The sequence below is a fragment of the Hypanus sabinus genome, chromosome 16 (assembly GCF_030144855.1).
Source record: "Hypanus sabinus isolate sHypSab1 chromosome 16, sHypSab1.hap1, whole genome shotgun sequence".
In the NCBI taxonomy this organism is placed as follows: Eukaryota; Metazoa; Chordata; class Chondrichthyes; order Myliobatiformes; family Dasyatidae; genus Hypanus; species Hypanus sabinus.
In genome coordinates this window covers 80,369,903-80,385,490 of record NC_082721.1, presented here as the reverse complement: position 1 = coordinate 80,385,490, position 15,588 = coordinate 80,369,903, and the positions used below count along the sequence as shown (strand labels likewise).

At 42.7% G+C, this 15,588-nt stretch overlaps 1 protein-coding gene across 4 annotated transcripts; it reads right to left on the bottom strand.

The window, feature by feature from the left end:
• Window positions 1–1,494: 1,494 nt before the first annotated feature.
• Window positions 1,495–15,587, bottom strand: elof1 (elongation factor 1). Of its 4 annotated transcripts, none has more exons than XM_059992196.1 (5): window positions 15,474–15,587; window positions 13,839–13,972; window positions 9,562–9,685; window positions 3,057–3,127; window positions 1,495–1,699 (listed from the first exon to the last, which is right to left on the bottom strand). In XM_059992196.1, exons 3-5 carry the CDS (start codon window positions 9,675–9,677, stop codon window positions 1,635–1,637), a joined length of 252 nt encoding a protein of 83 aa, XP_059848179.1. In that variant the 5' UTR covers window positions 9,678–9,685; window positions 13,839–13,972; window positions 15,474–15,587; the 3' UTR covers window positions 1,495–1,634. The 4 variants fall into 4 exon arrangements, with proteins under 4 accessions (XP_059848179.1, XP_059848180.1, XP_059848178.1 ...); XM_059992197.1 differs by having other exon boundaries at window positions 15,486–15,555; XM_059992195.1 differs by lacking the exon at window positions 15,474–15,587 and adding an exon at window positions 14,836–15,383.
• Between the last annotated feature and the right edge of the window lies 1 nt (window position 15,588).

Here is a 15,588-nt window from a genome sequence, read left to right as displayed (position 1 = left end):
GGGGCTAGGTGGTGGGCGGGGGGGAAGAAGAGAGAGAAATAGTCACTGTTCACATAAACAACTTTCAAGCAGCTCAGTAAATCAACATCCCCAAATCAGCGACCAAATGAATTTGACAAGTAACACAAGAACGAGCAAGTTCTATATACAGAGGGAGGGTGTGCACAAAATAATTCACATCCACAGTGTTGGTTATCAAGCACAGCTGTACAGTTCCATTGAAACTTCAGGCAGTGTTCAAAATAATAAACAGCCTTATAAGCTTGCTCTGCATGAGTTGCAATCGTTTTATCCAACCACAAAATATAATCTTGCTGTAGAATCTTTCTACATGGTCTTAGGACTAGCTACCCAGGTATTAAGCAGTGGCAATGCTTGCTCTCTGATCAACTGGCAGCAGTGACCACCTACACTTGCAGATCATCAGCTTCCTGTCTTCAAAGGCATGAAAGATCTTTTTCTACTATGACACCCAACAGGTACAGCTTCACAAGTTTAAATTCTGATCACTTTCATGTCCCCTCCAAACAATTATTTCTATTTGGATTAATATTTCTTTCCTCCAATAATTCAGAAAGGCCACAGCCCAAGTTTTCTGCAATTACATAGAAAGGTCTTTAATGTCTCTCATATATTGAGAGGATACAAAAGCTATTGTTCGTCAAATCCTCTTCGGTTCTGCATTCACCCTTGTATTTATCACTCTGTGGTTATGGTCAAAGTTCCAGCTTGCACTCACCATGTCAAAAATTCTGGTTTACTGCTTGGCCATGAAAACTAAATAGGACACTTTCACTCCAAAAAGTTAAATCCCTCATTATTAACCAGGAACTCATGCACTGGATCCCACCAGTTCATCTGCAGCATTGGGAGAATCGAATCCACTACTGTTATAGCACATGATTCACCCAAGGTTTTCTGGAAAAGATTCAGGATCGGTCTGAGCTGGCTTCTCAGCCTTTTGGCCAAGATCAGTAGTAGTGTCGACTGCAAATTTCAAGCAGTACAACGGCTGAGACTTGCAGGAAAGGATGATCAGCAAACCAAGCAGTAGTTCTGAAGGCAACAGTGGGAGTGATCAGGGATAGTCTATCTGATCAGTGGAGGACAAGAGTGACTGGGGAAAAACTGAGAAGGATGGATGAGAGTGGGTATATAGGGGAGCTCAATGGATAGACAGAAGCTGAAGAGCTGACCAGGATGCAAGGTGGGGCAGAGGGAAATGAGCATGATCTTGTGCAAGTGCATGTCTGCACGTATCTGTCCATCCATGTAGTATCCAAATTCCCCCAGAGTCCTGGATGTCCATCCCATTGGACCAAGCCCTCACTGTTAAGACCACGTATCATGGCCTACCAACATTAAAAGAATTAACACAGACAATTTCCATTCCATCGATCTAAAATGTAAGCAAGTCACAATTTAAATGGCAACTGAAACTGTTCCTGTTACTAAAAGATGAGGACTGACCCAAGAAAATGAGAGCACACAGTGTAAATGGAATAATTCTAAACTTTTAATAACAGCTTGAAAACCATCCGTAGTATTTGAGATTCCACATCAACTATTATTTACAGTCAGCAAAAACAAAACTGACAATCTCCTTGAAGTAAAACAGAGCACTTGAAGCAAAACTACTGATTCGCTGCTTCACAGGCATCGATCCAATCACTGTATACATCTACTGGCTCCGACAGATCTGAGCAGCAGTTAAAGAAAAGCCATCTGTGATGGTGAACAGCGGTACTTAACTATCTTCCAAGTAACTAGCGGCACAACTCTCTTCAAGATGGAGTTAATGGAGTTCCAAGATGGTAGACATTTATGGAGCTGGATAGGGACAAAAAAAGAGATGCATTTAAACTCAAGTTATTGGCCTTCAAAGTCTGTGGACACAATGTTATGTCTGAACATAACTAAATGTGTTTGCATGCAGGTAGCCAAGTTCTGGGGAGAAGCTAGTTTATGGTGGGAGGACTGAACAGGAGCTTTGGAAGGTGAACTGAACTGTAATGAACTCTCCATCACCTAACTTAAGCAGGCCACTTACCTGATGTGCAAAGCTGGAGAGGCTCAACTATATTTTGTAGAATATCAAACCAGTGGTCTTTGTTAGCGCTACAGACGATTCACTCTGCCAGAATTCCTTTCTCTCCTTGCAACACACACAACATGCTGGAGGAACTCAGCAGACCAGGCTGCATCTGTGAGGAAAAAGTAAACAGTCAACATTTTGGGCCGAAACCCTTCACCAGAAGTCGATTGTTTACTCTTTTCCATTGATGCTGCCCGGCCTCCAGCATCTTGTATGTGCCGTTTAGGATCTCCAGCATCTGCAGACTTTCTTGTGTTTGTTCCTTATTCTCTCTAGTCCCCAACTCAGGGCACAACTTGTGCATCCAAAAAAACAGCTGCTTTTACATCTGTCATCTGTCACTTCTTTACAAAAATGTTAATTCATTTTGTGGGATCTGAGCACCACCCAAGACTTATTGCCCATTCGAGTTGCCCGAGTTACTTCAGCCCATCTCATCAGCACCTTTGATACTCTATTGTACTCCAAAGAGCTTCTGTCTGGCCTCCCAGCCCATCCAGTGACCTATTGCTCATTCCCTATTTATGCCCACTTGACTTCCTAATAATTCTCATTTAAACTGTTCAATCTTTTCATGATTTTTCCATCTCGAAGCTAAAATACCATTACTTGTTCTCTCTACTGAACTCACATAAGCATTGTCCCCACTGGAGGTGTAAAAATCCATTTCCTTTATCCACCACCAGCAAGTTCACCTTCAGCCATCTTGGCCTTTGGCCCCATACTCCACCAAAAATCTCACCTCCTGTAAAAACTACATACTCTCTGAATGCACCACTTTCTCTGACATCCACTTCTATCCAATAGGGTCTCCAAAGTGCCTTGGAAGTTACCATTTTCATTAAATTGATACAAGGTGTGCATAGAAACCCAGATAAAAAGAACTCGACTAAGAGCCCTGAAGGATTGGGCTGAATGTCTGAACAGTCCCCAAAATGTCTCCACTTTCAAATAAGGATACATGTTATTGGGGTCTGGAATTCTTCTAAACATACGGTGCAGGATATGATACCAGTGTTCCGTGCACGATCCCTAGAAAACAGAAGGGAACAAAATAATAACTAGCATTTTAAAACACATAACCATTCCATACAATGTAAAAAAATAAAGCATTATTTTGCAACTCTTTCCTTGTGTGTTATGTGGGTAACTACACATGAAGAAATGTTGGCAAAATATACTTGAATTTGTAGTCACTGAGAAAACATGTTTGAATTCTGGCTTGCAATCTTTGGGATAAATAGTAATTCAATTATATCACCCCCCCCCCCCCCCACTGCAAAAAGCCACAATTTCATGATTCGCTGTAGATTTGCAAGTAGCAATTTTGAAAGAAAAGGAAGATTTCCATTAAAAAATTTAGCTGAATGGATCAAAACTGTGCAATCATACAAGATTTGCAATAAACTCTGTACATTTAAAGGAAAATGCAGTTGTCTTCTGTTTTATTATGTCACAAGGATATCAAGTAGTATTTCTGAGATGCAGTGAAATTAGAATTAAATTATTTGTTATGTAATGCAAACTATTCAATTACACAAGGCATTTAACATGTTAAGGAACTGGAGCTGCAGCTCAATGACCTTCGGCTCGTGCAGGAAACGGAGGTTGTGATAGATAGAAAGTAAAGGGAGGTAGTCACCCCTCGGTTACAGAAGGCAGGTATCTCAGTGACTGTCAGCAGAGGGAAAGGAAATTAGCAACCAGTGCAGAGTACCCCTGTGGCCATACCCCTCAATAATAACTATACTGCTTTGGATACGGTTGGCGGGGACAACCAAGAGACAAACTACTGGGGGGAGCAACTGGGTCTCTGGCTGTGTGGAGTTCAACCCAGATAAGTGTGAGGCAGTTCACTTTGTTAGGTCAAATATAACAGCAGAATATAGTATAAATGGTAAGACTCTTGGCAATGTGGAGGATCAGAGGGATCTTAGGGTCCGAGTCCATAGGACACTGCACAGGTTGACTCTGTGGTTAAGAAGGCATACAGTGAATTGGCCTTCATCAACCGTGGAATTGAGTTTAGGAGCCAAGAGGTAAAGTTGCAGCTATATAGGACCCTGGTCAGACCACAATTGGAGTACTGTGCTCAGTTCTGGTCGCCTCATTATAGAAAGGATGTGGAAACCATAGAAAGGGTGCAGAGGAGATTTACAAAGATGTTGCTTGGATTGGGGAGCATGCCTTATGAGAACAGGTTGAGTGAACTTGGCCTTTTCTTGTTGGAGAAGGATGAGAGGTGACCTGATAGAGGTGTATAAGATGATGAGAGGCATTGATCATGTGGATAGTAGAGGCTTTTTCCCCAGAGCTGAAATGACTAGCATGAGAGGGCACAGATTTAAGGTGCTTGGAAGTCGGTACAGAGAAGATGTCAGGGATAAGTTGTTTTAAAAAAAAAACGCAGAGAGTGGTGAGCGCATGGAATGGGCTGCCAGCAATAGTGATGGAGGTGGATAAGATAGGGTCTTTTAAGAGATTCCTGGACAGGTACATGCAGCTTAGAAAAATAGAGGGCTATGGATAACCCTAGGTAATTTCTAAGGCAAGGGCATGTTCGGCACAGCTTTGTGGGCCAAAGCGCCGGTATTGTGCTGTAGGTTTTCTATGTTTCTATAATATCAAGAGGATACTAAATGTTTTTTCAGATATATAAGGTATATACAGAGGCGAAAGTAGATATCGGACCACTGGACAGGTAGTAATGGGGGATGAGGAAATAGCAGACAAACTGAATAAGTATTTTGCATCAGTTTTCAATGTGAAAGATAACAGCAGTATATAGGAATTCAAGAATGTCAGGGGCAGAAGTGAGTGCTATGCTATTACTAGGGAGTGCGCGCTTGGGAAGCTGAAAGTTCTGAAGGTAGTTAAGTCACCTGGACCAGATGAACTGCACCACGGGGTTCTCAAAGAGGTAGCTGAAGAAATTGGAGGCATTAGTAATGGCTTTTCAAAAATCACTAGATTCTGGCAAAATGTCACTCCACTCTTCAAAATAAAGGAAATTATATGCCAGTTAGCCTGACCTCAGTGGTCGGAAAGTTGCTGGAATCAATTGTTAAGGATAAGGCTTTGGGGTTCTTGGAGGCATATGATAAAATAGGCCAAAATCAGCATAGCTTAAGGGAAATTCTTGCCTAACAAATATGTTGGAATTCTTTGAGAAAATCACAAACAGGACAAAGGAGAAACCAGTGGAAATTGTATACTTGGATTTTCAGAAGGCCTTTGACAAGGTGCTGCACACGAGGCTGCTTAGCCAGATAAGAGCCAATGGTATTAAAGAAAGATACTAGCATGAATAGAGCATTGGCTAACTGGCAGGAGACAGAGGGAATGAAGGGAGCCTTTTCTGATTAGCTGCCGATAACTACCGTAGATTCCGGACTACAGAGCGCACCTGATTAAAAGCCGCACGCTCTAATTTTAGAAAGAAAATCAATTTTGTACTTGTATAGGCCGCACCGGATTTTAAGCCGCAGGTGTCCCACATTGTCATATGAGATATTTACACAGAAAGATATTGCACGTGAGGATTTTTTTAACTTTTAATTAAATCCATATGGTAACATAAACAAATACATATTGCAAATGCTTTTTTTCGAACAGTGCCTGTAACACAGCTACTTTTAAATATGCATACGTATCGATAACACACAAGTTACGATGCATATACTTTTTTACTGAACAGTGCACGAACAACATTCCAATATCTCCTAACGACTGGTAAAAAAAATATATATACTGCAGCCTACCAGGAAAAGTTATTGATCGCCTTCTTCATCTTCCTCCTGCGCACTAAAACCATCAAAGTCCTTCAGTATCCGAATTGAATAACCTCAGGATCTCGTCACTCACTTCAGTCTCTTCGTTGTCGCTCTCACTTGAGCGCACGTGGTCCTCTTCATCACGCAGCAGTCCAGCCTTTCGAAACCCGTTGGTGATGGTGGATGTTGTGACACGGCTCCACGCATTTAGGATCCACTGGCAGACTTGAGTTAAAGATGCTCTTCGCATGCGTCCTGTTTTGGTAAAGGATTTCTCGCCGCTCGTCATCCAAGCCTCCCACTCAACGTGCAGCGCCACTTTAAATGCCCGGTTCACGCTGATGTCCAGTGGCTGCAAATACTTCGTGGTGCCCCCAGGAATCACAGCTGGAATTGAGTTTGTACTCTTGATGGCAGCTTTCACTGAACTTTCATTGTCAGCCGCTTAAAAATCACCAACGGTGGAAGCTTTAGTCCGGATGCTGTGCAGCTCAGAACACAAGTAAAATGCGTTCTCTCATGGCCACTTGTTTTCAGTGTGATGGACGAGTCACCTTTTTTATTAACAGTCCGAGTGAGAGGCAGGTCAAACGTCAAAGGTACTTCATCCATATTTATGATATCATCTGGCCCGATGGAATTCTCCGCTATCTTTGTTTGAGTGAATGTGCGGAAGTTAGCAAGTTGTTCCTCGTGGTCGGGAGGGAGCTGCTGACACAGAGTCGTGCGTACCCTGACGGACAGGCCTTTTCATCTCATAAATCTAAAACACCACGATGGCCCACCTCTAAAATCTTCGATTTTCATTTTGGTGGCGATTGCTTTAGCCTTCAGTCTGATCTGCACGGTGGAAACACCGTGGCCGCCTGCTCTCTGTGTGTTAACCCAGTCTTCAAGAAAGTTTTCAAGTTCGGGCCATCTGCTATGATTACCTCTGAAAGCTTTTGTCGTCTTTTTGCATTGACTCAGTTCTTCACGCTGGTATCTCCACCGTCTCACCATCGATTCATTTATGCCAAGATTATGTGCAGCAGCTCGATTTCCTTCTTCAACCGCCAGATTGATCGCCTTTAACTTAAAAGCTGCATCATATGCTTTTCTTCGAGTGTTTTCCATGTTGATGAGGGTGAGTATAAATGACTGATTTACAATAATTTAATTGTGAAAGTGCGCTTGATTTATCGTACAATTTCACTGGACCTCTGTGAACTACTCATCAATTTTATTGGTCTACTGTTACGAGGCAAAATGTTTTTGGCAGCATGAAAAAAAAACATGCATTAGCCACACCGTAGTATAGGCCGCAGTGTTGCCGCAGTGTTCAAAGCGTGGGAAAAAAGTAGCGGCTTATAGTCCGGAATTTACGGTAGTGGTATTCTGCATGTGTCAGTGTTGGGACCGTTTGTTTTATTTTGTATGTCAATGATTTGAATGATAGAATTGATTGCTCTGTGGGAAGTTTACAGACGGTACAAAGATAGTGGACGGGCAGGTAGTGTTGAAGAGCAGGGAGACTGCAGATGGACCAAGGCAGATTAGGAGAATGGGCAAAGAAGTGGCAAATGAAATACCTCATTGGGAATTGTATGGTCATGCAAGAAGAAATAAAAGCATAAAACTATTTTCTAAGCAGGAAGAAAATTCAAAAAAATCTGAGATGCAAAGGGACTTGAGAGTCCTCCTGCAAGATTCCCCAAATGTTAACTTGCAGGATGAGTTGGTAATGAGGAAGGCAAATGCAATGTTAACATTCATTTTAAGAGGACTAGATGTAATGTTAAGACTTTATAAAGCACTGGTGATTTGAACTGAATTGACTTTATTACTTACATCCTTCATTTACATGAGGAGTAAAGATCTTTATGTTACGTTTTGTCTAAATGTGCAATGTGCAATTTATAGTAATTTATAATAAATAGTATGTACAACAAGACAGTCAATATAACATAGAAATACAGTTGTGTCAGCATGAATTAATAGTTTGATGGCCTGGTGGAAGCTGTTCCGGAGCCTGTTGGTCCTGGCTTTTATGCTGCTGTGCCAGTTCCCAGATGGTAACAGCTAGAACAATTTGTAGTTGGGGTGACTCAGGTCCCCAATGATTCTTCGGGCCCTTTTTACACACCTGTCATTGTAAATGTACTGAAGTGGGAAGTATACATATACAGATGTGCCGGGCTGTCCGCAGAGTCCTGTGATTGAGGGAAATACAGTTCCCATACCAGGCAGTGATGCACCCCGTCAGGATGCTCTCAATCTACAGGATGCCCCTGTAGAAAGTTCTTAGGATATAGAGCCCATACCAAACTTATTCAACCACCTGAAATGAATGAGACACTGTTGTGCCTTTTTCACCACATAACCAGTACGCATAGACCACGCAAGATCCTTGATGTTTATGCCAAGGAACTTAAAGCTGTTCACTCTCTCAACCCCAGATCCATTGACATCAACAGGGGTTAACCTATCTCCATTCCTCCTGTAGTCCACAACCAGCTCCTCTGTTTTTGCAACATTGAGGGAGAGGTTGCTTTCTTGACACCACTGTATCAGAGTGATGACAATTTCTCTGTAGGCTGCCTCATTATTATTTGAGATTAGGCTAACCAGTGTAGTACCATCAGCAAACTTAATTAGCAGATTGGAGCTCTGGCTGGCGACACAGTCATGGGTTTACAGAGAGTAAAGGAGGGAGTTTAGGACACAGTCCTGAGGGGCACCTGTGTTGAAGGTCAGAGGGGTGGAGGTGAGGGAGCCCACTCTTACTACCTGCTCACCATCTGACAGGAAGTCCAGGATCCAGCTACACAAGGCAGGATGAAGGCTAAGGTCTCTGAGCTTCTTGTTGAGTCTGGAGGGAGTTATGGTGTTGAATGCTGAACTGTAGTCCAAGAAAAGCATTCACATATAAACATTCTTCTGCAGATGAGTAAGGACATGTGTAGAACTGTGGTGAGACCTCACTTGGGAGTATTGAGAACAGTTTTGGGCGCTTTATCTAAGATAGGATGTGCTGACATTGGAGAGGGTTCAGAGATGGTCCATGAGAATGATTCTGGAAAGAAAGAGTTATCGATGAGGAGTGTTTGATCACCCTGGACCTATACTCACTGGAATTTAGTAGAATGGGGAGTGGGGAGGATTGTCATTGAAACCTATTGAATGTCGAAAGGCCTCGATAGAGTGGATGTGGAGAGAATATTGCCTTCGGTAAGGGATTCTAGGAACAGAGGACACAGCCTCAGAATAGAAGAACGTCCATTTGGAATGAAGTTGAGAAGAAATTTCTTTAGCCAGAGGGTGATGAATTTGTAGAGGCTGTAGAGGACAGGTCATTGGTTATATTTAAGATGGCCTAATTCTACTCATGTTATGCATTTGCATCCTAGATCCTCGACCAATGGGATTTAATCCAACCTTTTGAAGAGATGGGAATCATAGGATAGTATTTGCCATGCTATACTGCAGTACCATTTTGTGCCAAACAGTCATACAATACAGATATAATCCAGCTTACTGATAACAGAAATACCACCAAAAGTCAACGATACTAAATAAAAATATCATTCAGCTCTTAAATCTCCATCCAACAATTGAAATAGATAAAGGAACAAACAAATGTAGCAATTTCAAAATGTTTTACCCCTTATGGTACCACTGAGGCATACTCACATTTGCTAACATTATACTTACATCTTAACATCACATGACTTTTCGTGGTTACAGAATGGACAAGTGAACTGTGTTTCTAGTGTGCCAAGCACCTTCTTCTTGGTTGGAGGCTTTCTCTTCGATTTCCTGCGGCCCATCGAAACTTCTGCAAAATATAGGCAATGGGAAAGTGCTTTAAAGAATTCTGAATCTCGTAATCATACAGCATTAAGGAAAGCTGCCATTGCTGCTTGCCCTTTATTTGCAGAAAAACAGAAGCATCCTGTTGCATCACAAAGTTACTGCATGCCCTTCACAAACTTCAAGAAATATTGTCATGAGTAATGACTTGAACTGAGGGAAATGGAAAAGATGTGCTCAAATAGTTGGGATGGGTTTTCCCCGTGATAGACTGGGCCATAGCCACTACTCTTTCAAGGATTTTCTGTTCAAAGGGATTGGTCTTTCCATACCAGCCTGTTATGCAACTCCCATAAAAAGATAAGAAACCTCAGAAATTATGCTAGTGATAGTGAATAGAAAAAGATGACCAAGGCTACAGAGAACTTTGGAAACAGCTGAGAATTCTCAACAGTCAATTAAGATCAGGAGTATATCTTGGTCAGCAAGAGCAAAGGCCCATGAGATGATCTAAATTAGGAAAAAGGGAGTGAAACTTTAGAGGATCTCCAATTTACAGAAGGTACAGCAAAACATATTTATTCAATTTCAGAGACCTGTATATTTCGCAACATCTAATATACTCCTCAACTATAGATCACATTCCTTTCAATGTATGTTTACATTGGAAAGGGGCAGCAGAGTTGCGTAGTGGTTAGCACAATGTTTTACAGTACCAGCGAGACAGGTTCAATTCCCGCTGTGGCCTGCAAGGAGTTGGTACGTTTTCATGGGTTTTCTCCGGGTACTCCGGTTTCCTCCCACATTCCAAAGACATACCAATTGGCAAGTTAATTGTCCCATGATTAGGCTCAGATTAATGTGAGGAATTGCCAGGCAGCGCAGCTCGAAGGGCTGGAAGAACCTACTTCGCACTGTATGTCAATAAATATTAACTTAAAAAAGAAATGAATGGTCAGAGGTTCCGCCACTTAATTGAAGAATTAAGTGACTGCGGTAAAAACTACTTCAACATTAAGAATCGGCTGGATTGGCAAGGTGAATTGGAAAAATAAAATATGGGAAAAACTGACACAAAGATCAAAATTATTTCAGCAGTTTCTTCTAAACCAACAACTCCTACCAGGTAAATGGAAGGGAAATGTGACGGTGCTCCCAAGTTACACATCAGCTTGACTTGAAAACATCGCTGCACTTTGATTATTGTTAGAGTTAAATTCCTGGATCTCCCAGTCCCCACCCCACCCAGTGTATAAATGTCCTCCACAGACCGATTTCCAAATTATGACTCACCACACTACCTTGTCAAGGGCATTTAGGGATAGACAAGAATTCTTGGCATTACAATGACACCAACATCTGTAAAACTATTCTAGTGAATGAAAATTACCGATGTAGAGCAGCCAGCCCATCAATGTGTTTACAAGTTTCTGTACAAACATATCTGTGCTCCCACAGCCTTTCAAAGATGATTTACAGAGAGCCTCCTAGCCATAGACGGTGGACTTCCTGTGCCATTGAAAAAGGACATGATCCCCTAATTGTTCTGAACCAAGACCAGAGCTTAGAAGGTTAAGAGACAAAGTTTAAAGGCCTCAACGTATAGGTAGCTATTCCTCTGGTTTCTAGTTTAGTCCATAAAACCTGAAGATGCAAGAGCAGATTTAGGCCATTTGGCCCATCGAGTCTGCTCCACCATTCCATGATTATTATCCCTCTCAACCCCATTCTCCCTGTAACCTCTGACACTCTTCTTAACCAACAGCCTATCAATCTCCAATTTAAAACTATACAACAACCTGGCCCCCACAGCCATCAGTAGCAATGAATTCCAGAGATTCACCACCCTCTGACTAAAGAAACTCCTCTTTAACTCTGCTCTAAGGGGACATCCTTCTATTCTGAGTCTGTGCCCTCGAAAATATTCAAAATATGCAGCTTTAGCAACAAAGAATACAGACAATCTCTCATTGTTCAAACCAGGAACCTTCTTGTGTCAGACTATTGGTGTTTGAAATAATCCAGTTAGCAATGCAGGAGAGTTTTATGCAAACAGTTAAGCACCAGGGCTCAACTCCAAAAGAAGATTTATCAGCAGCAAGCATCAGTGCTGCTTTACTCCAAACTTTCATCAATGCAGTTGTGACATCTTGGAGCAATATCAACTCACAGTTCAATTATCAGGGGAAAAAAATTGTAACAGCCCAAGAGGTAGAGAGCCCAGCCAATCTCATATTATAGTACAAATTGAAAATCACAGCTAAAGCTACTATAAATATCACTAACACAAGAATTTCTGTAGATGTTGCAAAACAACGTCTGGAGGAACTGGAAGAGTCAGGCAGCATCTATCGAAGTGAGAGAAACAGTCAACATTTCAGCCCAAGACCCTTCATCAGGACTGGAAGGGAAGGGGGAAGACTCCAGAATAAAAAGATTGGGGGCAGGGGAACGGGGATAGCTAGAAGGTGATAGGTGATGCCAGGACAGGTAAAGGGCTCAAGAGGAAGGAATCTGATAGGAGAAGAGAGTGAACCAAGGGAGACGGGCACCAGTGGGTGAGAAGAGGATAGAGTAGAGAACAGGAGGGTAGGCAAAATCAAAAGAAAAAAAATTTTGCCAGAAAGATAAATTGATATTCATGCTATCAGGTTGGAGACTACCCATACAGAATATAAAGTGCTGTTCCTCCACCCTGACAGTGGCCTCGTTGTGACATAACTGGAATGGGAACCGGGATTAAAAGGTTTGGCCACCAGGAGGTTCTGCTTTGGCTATACCTCTTCTCTCCTGGGGGGAATGCTATTCTGTTTCCTCAGTTCTTTTGTCTCCACCACTTCAGTTCCTAGGTTGAGAGAATCCTTTCCAGGACATCAGGGATGTACACAGTATTTTTATTAAAAAAAAAACAAAAAACAGGATTTCCCTTCCTCCACCATTGATGCTGCCCTCACATTCATCTCCGCTATTTCCCAGACACCTGTGCTTACCCCATCTAACCACCTGTCCTCACCTACCACCCCATGAGCCTCTGCATCCAACACACCATTCTCCACAACTTCTGCCATCTCCAAAGGGATCCTACCACCAAGCACATCTTTCCCTGTGGAAAGCGGAGAGTGTGGGGATGGGATCGCTCCTCCATGATTCCCTTCTCCATTTGTCCCTCCCCAATTATCTCCCTCTTGAACTTATCCCTGAAAGCAACCAAAGTGCTACACCTCCCTCTGACCTCCACCTCCATTCAGGGTCTCAGTCCTTTCACCTGAGGTCTTCTATTGTATCCGGTGCTACCAATGCAACCTCCTCTACATTGGTAAGATACATCATAAATTGAGGGACTGCTTTATCCAGCACCTCTGTTCCATTCGCCAAAGGTGGAACTTCCCAGTGGCCAAACATTTTCATTCTCATTTCCATATGAACATCTCCATCCATGGACTCCTCTTGTGTCACGATCAGGCCACCATCACAGTGGTAAAGTAACACCTTGCATTCCCTCTAGGTAGCCACCAACCTGACAGCATCAATATTGATTCCTCCTTCTGGTAAAGGAAAAGTTGCCCCTCCCCTTCCGCTCCTCTTCTATTCCTCACTCTGGCCTCTTACCTCTTCTCACCTGCCTGTCACTTCCCCCTGGGATCCTGCTCTTTCCCTTTCGCCCATTATTCCAATCTCCCCTCCTATCAGATTCCTTCCTCTCCAGCTATTTGCCTTCCCACCCACTTGGCCTCTCCCAGCTCCTTCAAGCTATCCTCCTTCCCCTTCCCCCACCTTTCTGCTCTAGCATCTCCCTCCCCAAATTACTTTCCAATCCTGAAGAAGGGTCTCAGCCCAAAACATCAACTGCTTGTTCATTAATGCTGTCTCCTCCAGCATTTTGTGTGTGTCGCTTTGTAAATATCACTTATTACAAGATCCAAAGAACAACCTTTCCTCAATCATGATTTGTTTTATTGCTTCTGGCAAATATGTTGACCCAAAACAAAATTAAAAGCAGTAAAAGTGAATGTAGGTCAAGGGTGAGATCACTGCAGGGCAAGGATTTCCCCAGATTTATACTAGTGCAAGAATACCCACACACAAGGCATCAAATAGGTGGAAATTTGGTGCAGTGAACAAACCATTGTAGTCAGACCTTGTAAACAGAATCATCCAAGATCAATGGCAAAACTGACCTGTACACTAATGCAATTACAACTCAATGCTTCTCAAAGTCCACTCAAGGTTGCTGACCTCAGCTTCAGATCAGAGAATCAGCAACTTGCAGCTGTAAGCTTGTCATGTGCTATTTCCAAGAGCATTTCACTCCCTGTGAAGCGATAGGGATTTTTAGTATATATTTGATACACAAGTTTATTATTATGTTTATAAAACTTTTAATTTTAAAAATAAAGCCCAAACAAAACTGAAGTAAGGTTATCACATTTCCCCATTCTGACAGTTTGATATCATAAGAGGAGAGACTCTGGAGGTGCTGGGAATCCAAAGCAACATACACAGAATGCTGGAGGAACTCAGCAGTAAACAGTCAACATTTCTGGCCATGACCCTGGCCTGCTGAGTTCCTCCAACATGTTGTGTGTGTTGTTTGATACTTATGCTTGCAGGCAAGCCAAAGGTAGTGGCATGCTCAAGTTGTAGTCCTGATACCATAACAGAAAAACAGGATACAAAAAGTTTTGGTTTTCAGGAAAGTAGGGCCAAGAAACCCTGGGAAGAGATACAGCAGGGTGCTTTGTCCGAGGGGTTGTCCGCAAATTCAACGTCAAAGCAAAGTTGCACTTATTTTGAAAGTAAGCATGCGAGCAGCCTTTATGTCATAGCCAATTGAAAATCGATAGATAACATAAATCAATATTCTATATTATAACATGTGTAAAGTGGTCAACAGTAACCTTCAAATCTCACAAGTATTACACATTAAAATGAGTTAACAAGCAGTCACATCAGCCTGTGGCACATATATAAAATATACTTAATTAAATCTTGCCCTACACAGAGAGCTCATTCATATTATAAAGAAAGTTGACGGAATGTGATAACGTCTCTTATGTAAAGGGCCAACGGGGGAAACTGGATGCAGGCGGGAACAGTGCAACAGAGGAAGCCACCCAACCTGGAAGGGGAGGGCAGAGGGTGCATGGAAGAAAAGTGAGGGCCGAGGCAACCAACCCAAAATAGTACTGCTGACATGAGCCAAAGAGGCTGCTCTTGAGCATGTTAACGTTGATCACTGGCCCAGTAATGCTGATGCAGAGATGGGAACAAGCTCTACAACCTAATTGAAACGCAACATGCTGATAACATCTGTTGAAAGAGGAAAAAACAGGAGTTAAATGCTTTAGGCCAAAGACCCTTGTACAGGAGGGACTATGGGGCCTATAGAAGCGAAGCCGATGGGGCCTCAGTACACAGAGGGAACCAGAACCGAATCGCCACCGCACTGTCGGACTAAGAGCCTCCATCGGGATCTTCCTCCCCAGATACCACCCAGCCAGTCCCGGTGACTTTAGTTTGAAATACGAACGAGCCCCAGTCCACCCATCTCTAATCCACTCTCATGAAACAAAAGGGACTGCGCGACCACCTCATTTGCTGACTCCCTTGTCAATCAAAGCTTTCAACTCCCATTAGTTGGAAGCCTTGTCAATTTGAACACAGTAGCGCATTCTATTGGTCGAAATAACCTCCAATCATAGTTTCGCCCCATCACTCGCTCGCCATTGTCACGACTTCGAAATTCCAGCCTTTACAACCGCATTCAAAATTTAAACTCTACACTATAACGCGTTCGAAACTCTACTTAGTACCTAAAGTTCAACCTCAGCTGCTCGAGATTTCCAAACTCTTCCTCCGCCGCCCTCCCTACCGAGCAACGCCAGGCGGTATATGAGGCAGCGGAAATCCTGCCTCTCTGCGCAATCT

What these genes read in the sequence shown, in the direction of transcription:
- elof1 (XM_059992196.1), bottom strand. Translation starts at nt 9,677, where the DNA reads ATGGGCCGCAGGAAATCGAAGAGAAAGCCTCCAACCAAGAAGAAGGTG. An exon ending in AAGTCATGTGATGTTAAGAT is followed by an intron (nt 3,128 to 9,561) that starts GTAAGTATAATG and finishes TCTGTTTTCTAG; the next exon opens with GGATCGTGCACGGAACACTG. An exon ending in ATTCCAGACCCCAATAACAT is followed by an intron (nt 1,700 to 3,056) that starts GTATCCTTATTT and finishes ACTGCTGCTCAG; the next exon opens with ATCTGTCGGAGCCAGTAGAT.